Below are 12497 nucleotides of genomic sequence, written 5' to 3'. Positions count from 1 at the left end.
TGGTGTTCCAGTTGTGGATATAGCAAAGGAAAACTTCTTGAGAATGCAACTTAGAACCAGAAAATGGAATGGAATGGGAAAATGCCATTGTTCTCACCGACTGGAAGTGTATCTTCAGTTGAGGCCCTGTTGGATCATTTACATTTTTCTCATTCTTTCAGCCTTGGGGCCTTTTCTTGACATCTGGCTCTCCACAGAAAAAGCACCTGTGGTGGCCTCTTCTTTTTAATATCACGTGCCAGCAGGTAGGCAGGCAAGTTATGCCAAGACATGGCTCACAATCTCCCCAGGCCTTGGATGAAAGAAAGTGGAATTCCCCTGAATTAGCAGGAAGTGTTTCATTAAAAATCTGAGTTGTATAAAACTCTCTAAAATGTGGAGCTTTGAAAAGCCATTCCTTCCCTGCTCCAGAAAATATATTCAAAATGACATCTCTATAAACTTTGAATGTGTTGTTTGTACAGAAATCCAAAGAAGGTGAATAAAGGAGGGATTCCAGGTACTTATTTCATCCAAATAATTTATCTAAGGGAATTGACTTTCATCTGGAGGTGGAATAAAACCATATATGATTAAGAGACATCTGTTATATGTCTCTAGGCATTTAAGGAATGGAACTGGCAGCCACTTGTGAGACAAATGAATATGACTGTCCCACTGACATAGGAGCTACCCAGGGCATAGGAGCTACCCAGGGAAATGCAGGGAGTTGGGCAGTTGGTGCAAGGATGCTGTGGCAATCAGTGGGAGCCATGGAGAGAAGTGGCTGAAAAGGTTTGGTTAACAAACACTCTTATATATATGAAGCTTGCTTTTTGACTACTAATGATATCACTATACTTACATTAACTTATTCAGCCAACCGACACTTAGCATGCTCTCACTGTGTACTAGGCACTAGGATGAAAGTAAGTTCCTACTCCTACGAGGTTCCTAGTCTAGTGGAAGAGATACACAGGTAAACATTCATTCATTCAACAACTAATTGAGCATATAGAGTGTCTCAGGCTCTGGGTGTGCTGGATGTGGTGAACAGGATAGATGGTGCCTAATGGTATGAAAGCTTTGATCTAGTGGGGGAAGCAGATTTTCTTTTTCTTCAAGTACTGATATTTCTGTATATAAAGATTTAGCATATATATATAACAGCTATCATGAGAAGTGAAAAAAGATTTTTCCCCAAAAATGAAAATATTAAAACTAAGTTAAAATACATATAGTTAGTATTCCACACAGAATAAAATTTGACAAATCAAAGTTTAACATGTCCCAGTTGACCATGTGTGAATATACAAAGCAGATATTAAAACCAGTATGTCCAATATTTAAAACCAGTTTGTAATTGGGGGAACTTCTAAATCCTTAATTAAAAAACACAAATGAAGTGAAAGCTTTAAACTGGTACACACTGTTCACACCTATATTTCAAGTTTGGAAATGCATATTTGCAAGCAGCAACACAAAAGTATTCATGAAGAATGCATAATCTCTGAAAATTATGAAAACATCCCTGCTACCAATACATTTCTAAATACAAAACTGACTACCATATTTGTTACTTCTGTGTAGCGAGATAAGTTCATTTTTGAAACAGATAAAATTCAGTCTTTAGGTGTGAATGGTATGAATGACAGTCTTTTTTTTTTTTTTTTTAATTTGTCATTTGGAATCCTTAAGCATGCAAAAGCTTTGAACAGAAGGGTTCACGAAGGAACCAGGGTTGTCTTATGGCATCCAGTTAAGCCAGAACTGGGAATGCCTCTGGGTCATCCACATCAGGAGCAGAAGCACTTGACTTGTCGGTCCTGCTGCCACGGTTTGGGCGCCCACCACGCCCACGTCCACCTTGTCCTCCCCTGCCGCCACGTCCTGGGCGGCCAAGGTCTCCAAAATTGATCTCCAGCTGAGACGTTATATCATTTGCTGGCTTCCGGAAATGATGGTCCATAACTGAATCCTCAGCATGAGCCTCTTCACTCTTTGATTTATGAAAACAAATCCCTTCTTCCACTGCCCATCAGCACCTTCATTTGGTTTTCAGATATTAAATTCTACTTTTGCCCGGTCCTTATTTTGAATAGCCTTCCACTCATCCAAAGTCATCTCTTTTGGACCCTCCTCTTTTACCTCTTCAACATCATTCTCCTTATTTTCAGTGTCTGCCACTGGATGATGTTCTTCACCTTCAGGTGTTTCCTCAGTCACATTTGATTGATCCAAGTCAGTTAATTCGTCTTTGACAGTTCCCCAGTTGTGAGATCCGCTACCTCCACGTTTGTCCTCGTGCTTCAGGCCACTGTAATGTGAAAAAGAAGATCTATCACTTCCACTATGCCTATCAAATTCACGTTTGCCACGAGAATCAAATCCATCTCCTCGGCCCATTCCACGTCCACGGCCCCCTCGACCTCTTCCAAGACCACCACGACCTCGAATAGGTCGGTCAATAATCGGTCTATCAACTGAAAATTCGCCTCCTTCACCCTTTTCTTCAAGTGGCTTTTCGAATCTTCGTTCACAAGGTGGTTGCCTTTCTGGTCTTCTATCAATTATTTTCCCTTCACCCTGAAGTTGTTGATCAGGTCTTCTTCCAACTCGTCTTATTCCTTCTTTCTTAGGCGCCACGGGCGGCTGCGTCTCCTCTTTCTTGTCAACCACGCCAACGCTAGGGGGCAGCGGGTTCTTGCGGTCTTTCTGGGACTCCTTGCGCAGCTGTTTGCCTGCCGCGTTGGAGTTGGTCTGGGCCGCCGCCTGAGCTGCGCTCTTGGCCCCAGGGCCCCCAACGCCACCCCTGCCGGCTTCTTTTTTCTTGTTCTCCGCTGCCTTCAGCACCTCGAAGGGGTCCGATTCGTCGTCAAATAACTGGTCGAATCGGTTGGTGACCACACAGCCGAAGCCTTCCTGTAAGTGCCCAGGCATGATGGTGGCTCGGCGGCGCGTTCCTCTACGGATTGCAGCGGGCCGCGCTGAGCCAAGAGCGCCTGCTTCAGCTCTTCCCACAAGATGGCCGGGCCAAGATGGAAGCAGGTATTTAATAATTTCACAAATGACCATAGAATTATATTTGTAAGAAATGCTATAAAGCAAAAACTCAGGATGCCATGAAAGTATAGAACAGGGGCAACCATGTTGTGGTTATATGATGTACCATGTCATATTGCTGCAGTGGAAATGTACACGGGGAGCACCTGGGGGCCTGGAAGGGGAGCTTCACCCATACTGAGGCCAGATAAGGAAGGGTTCCTAAGAGAAGCAGAGTCTGGATCTTAGAAGACAAGTAAGAGGTAACCAGGCAAAGAAAAAGGGTGGGCTCCCAGGTTTCCACTGTTTTCCTGGGTGGATGATGATGCTATTCAGCAAAGCAGAGTGCAGGAGAAAAGTAGGTTTAGGGATAGTGACAGTGAGTTTTATTTGGGTCAGTTTAAGTCTGAGATACTTGAGGAAATCTAAGTTAAAATGCCCAGAGGGGCCAGGCGCAGTGGCTCACACCTGTAATCCCAGCACTTTGGGAGGCCGAGGCAGACGGATCATTTGAGGTTAGGAGTCCGAGACCAGCCTGGCCAACGTGGTGAAACCCCGTCTCTACTAAGGATACAAAAAAATTAGCTGGACATGGTGGCACGTGCCTGTAATCTCAGTTACTTGGGAGGCTGAGGCACGAGAATTGCTTGAACCCAGGAGGCAGAGGTTGCAGTGAGCCAAGATCGTGCCACTGCACTCCAGCCTGGGTGGCAGAGGGAGACCCTGTCTCAAAAAAAAAAAAAAAAAAAAAAGAAAAAAAAAATGCCCAGAGGACAGAGAACTGTGTGGGTCTGGAGTTCAGCACAAAGATGAGAATGGATGAGAGAGGGAGAAAAACAGGAACTCAGGCTGAGAAGAGGTACACAGCAGAGAAGCTGGAAAAAGAGATAGAAGGAGCAGCTTAAGACAGGAGGAAAACCAGGAGAGAGCAATGCCGCAGAAGTCTCTGATGTTGAGACAGGGTCGAGAGTGTCCAGAGTTGTAGTGGGTCAAGCCAGATATGGACTTGCATAATTCTTGGGTTGGCATGGGAAGGCTGTTGCCATCTTCCACAGGTGCAGTTTCATGGGCTGATGAGAGTAGTAGGTGGAATGATGGGTATGGACATGGAAACAAACATCCTAGTTTCTGAAGTCTACATCTCTAGGGCAGGTATTTTAATTCCCAGGAAAGCAAAGTCTCCAACCACAAGAACAAAGCTGTTATGAAATATTAACAGTCACCAGGTGAGGCAGAGTGGGGATTGCTAGTCTCTGCACAGGAGTTGTTTTGGCGTCCCCGGAAACCACACCACCTATGCAGATTGGTGGTCCATCTTTCAGCAGCCCTGCTCAGGAATGTGCTCACAGTGTCCAGAAAATGTATCGTATTGTTTCTATGTTGGCATTTGACTGTTTTGGACATAATAAAGAGTGACCTTGCCTTACTTTCCTGTCAAATTATCTCTTTAGTCTTGATTTTAAAGTGTGTCTTCTACCAACTGGGCTAAAGAAGTGCAGGCTTCTGTGAGTAGTCCATAGTTCTGGGCATGAGGTATGGCAGGGCATTATTTAGGATTTATCTTTTTTCTCCCTGTTTTCATTCTCTTTGTGTGTGTGTGTGTGTGTGTGTGTTTAAATATATTATAGCCATACAGAGTTCTAGAAGGTGGTCAGCACATTATATATTTAATTAATTAATTGAAAAGTTCAAAATAACAACAAAAGAAACCTGAAAATTTTAAGGACAAAGAGATAGTGTTGGGGAAAGGGAAGTAGCATTTATTTAGTGCTTATTATGCTCTAAGACAGCTCTTCCTGGTCAAACTGTGTCCATTGACCAGTGACGTTAGTATCAATTGGGAGCTTGTCAGAAATGTACACTGTAAGCCCCACTCAGAGCCACCCACTCAGAATCTATGTCCCGTATGATTGCGCACACACTAGAGTTTGAGAAACACTGCTCTGGGTTGATTATAAATTGTTCCATTTATTCCTCATAGCAAAGCCATGAAGTACAGATAATTATACCCCAGATCAGTCAGGGTCACTGGAGAAACAGAACCAGCAGTAGATAATATTAAAAGATTTATTACAAGGAATTGGCATACATGACTGTAGGGGTTGGCTAAGCAAGTCTTTTACTGCAACTACTCTGCCACTACAGTGGGAAAACTGTCATGGATGATATGTAAATGAATGAGTGAGCTGGGTTCTCATAAAATACACTGAAATTTGAATTACATAAAATTCTCATGTGATACAAAATATTTTTTTTTCCCCTAACTATTTAAACTTGTAAAAACTGTTCTTAGCTTGTGGGCAAGACAAGTATAGGCAGTGCATTGTATTTGGCCCACAGGCTATAGTCTGCCAGACCTTGATCTATAATATGTACTTGGGTACTTAACTGCAAATATCAACTAAATTCTGACTAGTCCACATCTATAGGACAGGCAGCCAGGAAGATTGTGGGCAGTCTGCAACCCCTGGGCATGAGCTGAAGCTGTTCTCCACAGGGAAGTCAGGAAGGGATGATTCAGTGAAGGGAGAGCAATTGTGGACCCAGGTGCTGTTTGGAGCCTCATTGACAAGGAAGAGCCCAATCCCTTATAAAGGCCCACCTGATTAGGTCAGGCCCATCAGAGATGATGTCTGTAGCGTAAAGTCAACTGATTAGGGATTTTGTTAACATCTGCGAAATCTCCTCACAGCAGCATCTAGATTAGTGTTTGACTAATGGCTCTGTCCTTCCTTCTGTGCTCATAGTTTAGCCTAGCCCTGTTGACATGAAAAACCATCACATCTTCATTTTTCAGCAAACAGATGTCGTAGGCCTAGTAAGTGGTGCCCTTGGGTCACAGGCCTAGTAAGTGGTGCCCTGGCATTCAACCCCAGGACTGTCTACCATGATGCTTCTAGAAGTATTATCACTTTTCAAGATGTGTTGATGAGACCAGTACTTGTAGAATTAATGCTGCGTGTCAGTTGATCAAAAATTATTTGCAAAGCTCCTGTTGTATCTTGTGTAGGAGCCTGTGGTAGGTAGGCACTGTGTGAGTGTGATTTAGTTGAAAGCAAATAGAGTGAAAGGCAAGTCAACTGACTGAAGGGGTTTATGGCATGTAGCTGTTTTATCGGCTTGAGCTTTGTTAAAGTAAACTTGATTTATCAAGATTATTGTCTTGCAGAATTTAGATGGAATGTATTTGTGCCAGAGTTTATAGATTGCAGGTTAGTTGTTAGCCTTTTCAGATAAAACTGCAGATGGTATTTGAATCCCTATGCTCACGGGATTGTTTTTCACTTTAGAGGCCGTTTGTAAGCTTAGGTTATTAGCTTTAGAGAAGATTTGCATATGAGTATTTTTTTAATCTAATAAAGTTATTTGCTTTTCTTGATTGTTAGAAAAAAACTCCAGCAAGTTGTGACCAGATGCCTTGCATTCCTGACTGGTTGATTGTCATACAGTTTTATTTTGAGAACATGCAGTATTTTGGTTAGCATGTAAAAATATCTATACTTGATGCAGATCAGAACAAGCAAAATCTTTGAACTGTAGACAGCTAATAAGTGCAATTTGCCTACTTCTTGAAAATCATCAACCTTGGCTTTGACTCTTGTCTGTTTGTGATTTCTGTGTCTTTGTTCTCAGACTCTTTTGTCCTATGCTAATAACCTATGTTTCAATCAAGGCTTAATTTGGCATTTTCTATTCAAAATGCTTTTGTGGTTCTTTTTGAGGCTATCCTCTTTGCTGACCCTTTCCTATAAACCTGCTGAGTCTCGTTGCTTTCTTGTGCCTCATGACTCCAAAAAACACTTAACCTTAAGGTTGAACATTCCACAGTTGTCATGGGAAAAGTGCTGTGTGTAAGACATATAGCTGTTTGGTAACATCAGAAACTTGGGGTTTTCAACATACATAGTTCAGGAAATTGATAACCTATGGTTAAACTTGCAGAAGATTCATATTTTACTTTTTCCACAAACAGCTTTGATGAATGTCTGATTTTTTTAGAGAGTTGAGAAACAGCTGTTTGACAGACTGCTTGGGAAATTAAGATCTTGCTCATACTTTTTTTTTTTTTCCTCCAAGAATCATGAAACCTTGATAGGAGCCTGGGCCAGAGAATACTAAATGGTGGTCAGTTATCAGGGATATCTATTATAAATGCCATCTGTTCAAGGCTTCACATATATTTAATAGCATATTTTGCTGACGTACTCTATTTATCATAAAGTCTGTCACTTGTGAACTATGTGGAAGTCTGTATTAATTTGGAGCCACCGTATTAAGTTTGAATCACATGAGGCTTATTAGCATTTGCCAGGTCAGGACCTGCTTGAATTCTCACCCCATTGTTTTATATAGATATAGTTTTAAGACAAACTTAGTGGTTTTTTTCATGTAAAGCTTGTCACCCAGACCACAGCAGGAATATGCAATGTGACACAAATCACTGTACAAACGGTTACAGCTGTTTTCTTCAATGATTTCCCAGTAGACAACATCAAAATTGTGTTCTGATTAGTTATTTTCTAGTGGCAACTAAATATATAAATAACAAGAAGATCGTAATATGATGGGAGTTTCCCGGGGTAAAAACCCTTAGTGGGTCATGCTATTGCTTTTCTGTGTTTTGTCTTCTTTTCATTCTGCTGCTCTGCTATGTCTAATTATGCCTAAACTCCTGCAGAAGTTTTATTTGTGTATTTTATGCCAACATGTATTATAGTAATATATGTACTTAGCTTCTCTCCAAATCTTTGAGCCTAAAATCTGGTCTGATTTACTTTAGTTTTTTCCAAAGCACGCCATAAATATTTTTGAGGGAATGCATGCATGGATGAGAATGAAAGTGTTGCCTCATTTAAAGAGAAACTGTGGTCAACTCTCTATACAAATGGTAGAAAGGAGAGGTGGAAGGGACATATTCTAGAGTCCAGTTTCCTTTCCTGGTGTTTGAAGGTTCAAACAGAGCTGCAAAGCTACTTGTATGTTCTTCACTGTGTTACTTTGTTTGAGAAAATGAATCTTTTAATCAAGCGTGATGTTTTAGAAGAGGCACCCATGGAGTGATGAAAGGGGAGAGGGCCCTTAGCTTTGTCCTCATCAGCTGGACAAGCAGAAGGATGACATCACCCCCACACCTGCCTTTCTAATTGGGAGAGATGATGATTCATAGACCCCATTTACAAAGGTGTGGAGGGGTGATAGCTGACTTTTGCCCTTTGTAGAAGTTATTCCTCAAACTTTGTCCCCATATTTGGCAGCCTCAGGCCTCAGGTGTCTTACTGTCTCCCCAGGCATTTCTGGGGGAGAAGTCAAGGAACTAAAGTCATAGCTAAAATTAAGACTATTGCCCCTCAGAAAGATATCTGTCCTCATGGTGAGACATAGCCTATAAATCCTGTTGCTATCCTTTTTTTTTTCTTTTTTCTGAGATGGAGTCTCACTCTGTTGCCCAGGCTGGAGTGCAGTGGCATGATCTCAGCTCACTGCAACCTCCGCCTCTCAGGTTCAAGCGATTCTCCTGCCTCAGCCTCCCTAGTAACTGGGACTACAGGTATGTGCTATCACACCCGGCTAATTTTTTGTATTTTTAGTAGAGACAGAGTTTCACCGTGTTAGCCAGGATGGTCTTGATCTCCTGACCTTGTGATCTGCCTGACTTGGCCTCCCAAAGTGCTAGGATTGCAGGCATGAGCCACCACACCTGGCTGCTGTTGCTATTCTTAAAGACAACATCAGCATTTGATTTTATGCCTCTGTTTCAGTACATCAGGATCAACAGAGGTGCTGTGGGTGATGCAATTAAACAAGACCTTAAGAATCTGGTACTAAAGTTTAAATTCACCAAGTGTAGGGTGCATATGATTAACGAGAGGTAGAATTTGTCTGAGTGGGGTCTTGGTCACCTGTCAACAGTTATCCTTCCTTTGCCTTTTCCCCTTTCTTTCTATGGAGACAAATACTCTATAGCTGTAGTGGTATGCATTTACATAAACTTGATTCCTTCCTCTGTGGAGAAAAGGAAGGTGTCTTATCAGCCAGGGTTCTACCAGACAAACAGAACCAGTAGGAGAGTCTGTCTATCTATCTATCTATCTATCTATCTATCTATCTATCTATCTATCTATCTATACTTAGGTTGGTGCAAAGGTAATTGAGGTTTTGACCATCACCTTCAACGTCAAAAACTGCAATTACTTTTGCATCAACCTAATATTTCAGGGAATTGGCTCATCTGATGATGGGGGCTGGCTAGGCCACTGGACCTTGCAGTCCACAGGTGAAATTTTTTCCTCCTCAGGGAAACTTCAGCTCTACTCATAAGGCCTTTCAACTGTTTGGATCAGGCCCAACAAGAATATAAAGGAACATTGCTTTTACTTAAAGTCAACTGATTATAGATGTTGATCACATCTATAAAATTACCTTCACAGTAATGCCTAGATTAGCATTTGATTGAATAACTGGGGACTGTAGCTTAGCCAAATTGACACATAAAACTGACCATCACAGAAGGGTTTTTGCACATTGAGCTCCAGATTTTATATGGACTCTGTAAAGGGAAACATTCTGTATTTTTCTAATGAAGGGTCACCAATACCATAATCACTGGTTTGTCCTTGCATAGACAGTTGGCATTACTCTGTCCCCATCCTCATGCTATAAATGACTATAAAAGGGCAGCGGTATGGATGGACAGTCATAAAAACACCATTATGGGTGAAAAACAGCTCAAAGTATGTGCCCTGCAGATGCGGTTTTATTTCCAGCTATTATCTAATTAATTATGTCCAAGTGAAGAGGCATGTGGTATTACTGCCGAACTGTAGGTGAGACCCAGACTAAGGCAAAAGGTTTGCTCATGTTAAAGGATACAGTAAGTCATTGGAGGACTGCCTGGGGATATACATCATCTGCTTCTAGTTCTGACATATTTACCTGTAAGCTTTGCCTCTCCTGACTTATCTGACCACATGTATGATTATATCATGTCTCATTAAAATGCACAATTGTGGATAATATTTTCATTAAACTTAGTTTTGACTTCTCAAAACTGGAGGATAAAAGAAATACTCCCTGCTTAGCTGCAGTGGAGATGAGTGGACGAGGTAGTGCATCTCACTTGGTTTCCTTCAGTTCAGACTGGACTGCCATAATCATTTTCTCTGATATTCCTGTAATGAGCTTTCACTTTCTTGATCACTTTCGTTGAACTTCCCTATGTCTTCTTGCATTGTTCTTGGAATACTGAGGCTGGAAACATGTACTCAGTTCTTCAGGTTCAGAACATGATATGAGCAGAAGATAAGGATGTGTTTCTATCATCCCAAGGATGTTTTTGCTGGATCTTTCTCCTTTAAAAGTTGATGTGTCCCAAACTTTTAGGGATGTAGGCCTTCTTCTCTTGCTATAGCCTCTTTCCAAGTGTTCTCATTCGGTTCTATGGTTCAAATATGTCTGTACTGACTTAAAAATTCTTCCCTCTAGCCCTGACCTCTCCCATGGCAGACACAGATGGCAAGTCTCTATTTTACTTCTCTATTTGCATATATAATAATCCTCAGATTTCACAAGTTCAAAAAAGAACTCTTTATTCCATATTTCCTTCCCAATCAATTTCTTCCAATTTCCCTTTACCTCATATAATTTTTGGCTAAAGCCAAATATCTCATAGTTGTTTCTAATTCTACCCTCCACATCCAATGCATGACCATCTCCTATAAATTCTACTTCCTAAAGTAGACCCTCAAACCTATTCCAAAAATTTTTCATCTTTTGCCTGCACTGATGCATTAGCCATCTAACCTGGTTTTGTTGTTTCTACTGTTGGCCAGCTACATCCTTTCCTGGCCGCAGAAAACCTCAGCTAAATATATTAAATTCAGATCAGGCCCTTTCTTTTGTATAATTTCTTCTGATGCTTTTCTGGTGCACTTAGTGCACACTCTTTACCTTGGTCTGCATCTTCCTGCCTCCCCCTCAGACCTCAGCTCAGATTCTTCACCTTATGACCCACTACAGTACAGCCGCTGTGACTTCTTTTCCTCACATGTCAGTCAAATTTGTTACTAGCCCAAGCTTTTGCACTGTTTAGTCTTTCTCCCTGGAATACTCCCTCAGAAACCCCACATGACTGGCTCCCCCTCCTTCTTCAGATCTCATTGTAAAATCACTTCCTCAGAGAGGCCTTCCCTGTCTATGCTCTCTGAACTGGTCATTTCTCCCACCTCCCTTCTTCATTTCCCCCATTCACTGCTTTTTTTTTTCTTCCCATTGTTTGGTTATTTACTGTTTATCATCATCTGCTAGAATGTACTATTGTGAAGGCAAAGTCTTTAGCCCTTCCCACCCACCTATCCTCTTTCCCTCCTTCTCTCCCTTCTTTCCTTCTTTCTTTCCCTCCTTCCATCCCCCATCCCCCCACCGCACCCCTTCCCTTCCCTTCCATTCCCTTCTCTTCCCTTCCATCCCCCATCCCCCCACCGCACCCCTTCCCTTCCCTTCCATTCCCTTCCCTTCCCTTCCCAGTTTCCCATAGCACAAGATAGTACCTGACACAGAGAATTTGCTTAGTACATGTTATTTGAATGGTTACACAAATGGTTGTTTGTTTTATTGTGCTTCTGTTGTGTAGCAATGTACTAGGCTGACAGTTTCGAGGGGTTCCATGGACTGAATTGTTTACACTGCCAAATTCATATGTTTAAGACCTAACATCCAATGTGAGTATATTTGGAGATAGGGCCTTTACAGAAGTAATTAAGATAAAACAACAAAAGATGTAATTAGGGTTAAATGAGGTCATAAGAGTGGGATCTTGATCCCATAGACTTAATGTGATTATAAGAAAAGGAAGAGAGACCAGAGCTCACTTGCTGTCTCCATACATGCACACTGAAAAACACTCAGTGAGAAGGTGGCCATCTGCAAGCCGGGAAGAGTCCTCACCAGAAAATGAATTGGCTGGCAGCTTGCTCTTGGACTTTTCAGCCTCCAGAACTGTGAGAAGAAATTTCTGTTGCTTAAGCCACCCAGTCTACGTATATTGTTATAGCACCCTCAGCAAACTAAGACAAGACAAAGGGTGATCTACAGTGACTGTCAGGTTGCTTTTGTAGGTCTTAGCACATGTCTGGATCTTCTCACCTTTCACATATAATTTAGGTGGAATTCTCTTAAATGTGGTAACATTCTCTCATTTAAAAAGATGTACCAATTGTTGGCCTTGTCATCTAGCTTTTTGGATCATCAGTTAAACCGGCATTTTATTGCTCTAGGGAATTATTGTTATTTGATGAATTAGAAATTCATCAATATGTTAAAATATATTACAGTAACGTGAAAAAATGTTTAAAGAAATCTGTTCGCACTACCAAATCCTCGGGATTTGTTTGTATTATTATTATTATTTTTTTAAATTATTATACTTTAAGTTTTAGGGTACGTGTGCACAACGTGCAGGTTTGTTGCACATGTATACA

General features: G+C 41.5%; 2 protein-coding genes across 5 annotated transcripts in view; one reads left to right on the top strand and one right to left on the bottom strand.

Annotated features, from left to right (window-relative positions):
• Window positions 1-12497, top strand: part of FRAS1 (Fraser extracellular matrix complex subunit 1) — a 480560-nt gene that overhangs the window by 118143 nt on the left and 349920 nt on the right. The window lies entirely within an intron of this gene.
• On the bottom strand, window positions 1659-2996 carry LOC737860 (SERPINE1 mRNA-binding protein 1-like). The gene is given in 2 exon segments (XM_054683775.2): window positions 1659-1992; window positions 1995-2996. Coding segments are annotated over 2 exon segments (1179 nt in total). The 5' UTR covers window positions 2920-2996; the 3' UTR covers window positions 1659-1738.

This window comes from Pan troglodytes, chromosome 3, assembly GCF_028858775.2.
Source record: "Pan troglodytes isolate AG18354 chromosome 3, NHGRI_mPanTro3-v2.0_pri, whole genome shotgun sequence".
Taxonomy (NCBI): domain Eukaryota; kingdom Metazoa; phylum Chordata; class Mammalia; order Primates; family Hominidae; genus Pan; species Pan troglodytes.
The sequence above is the reverse complement of the archived record's forward strand: the minus strand, read 5'-3'. Positions and strand labels throughout refer to the sequence as shown.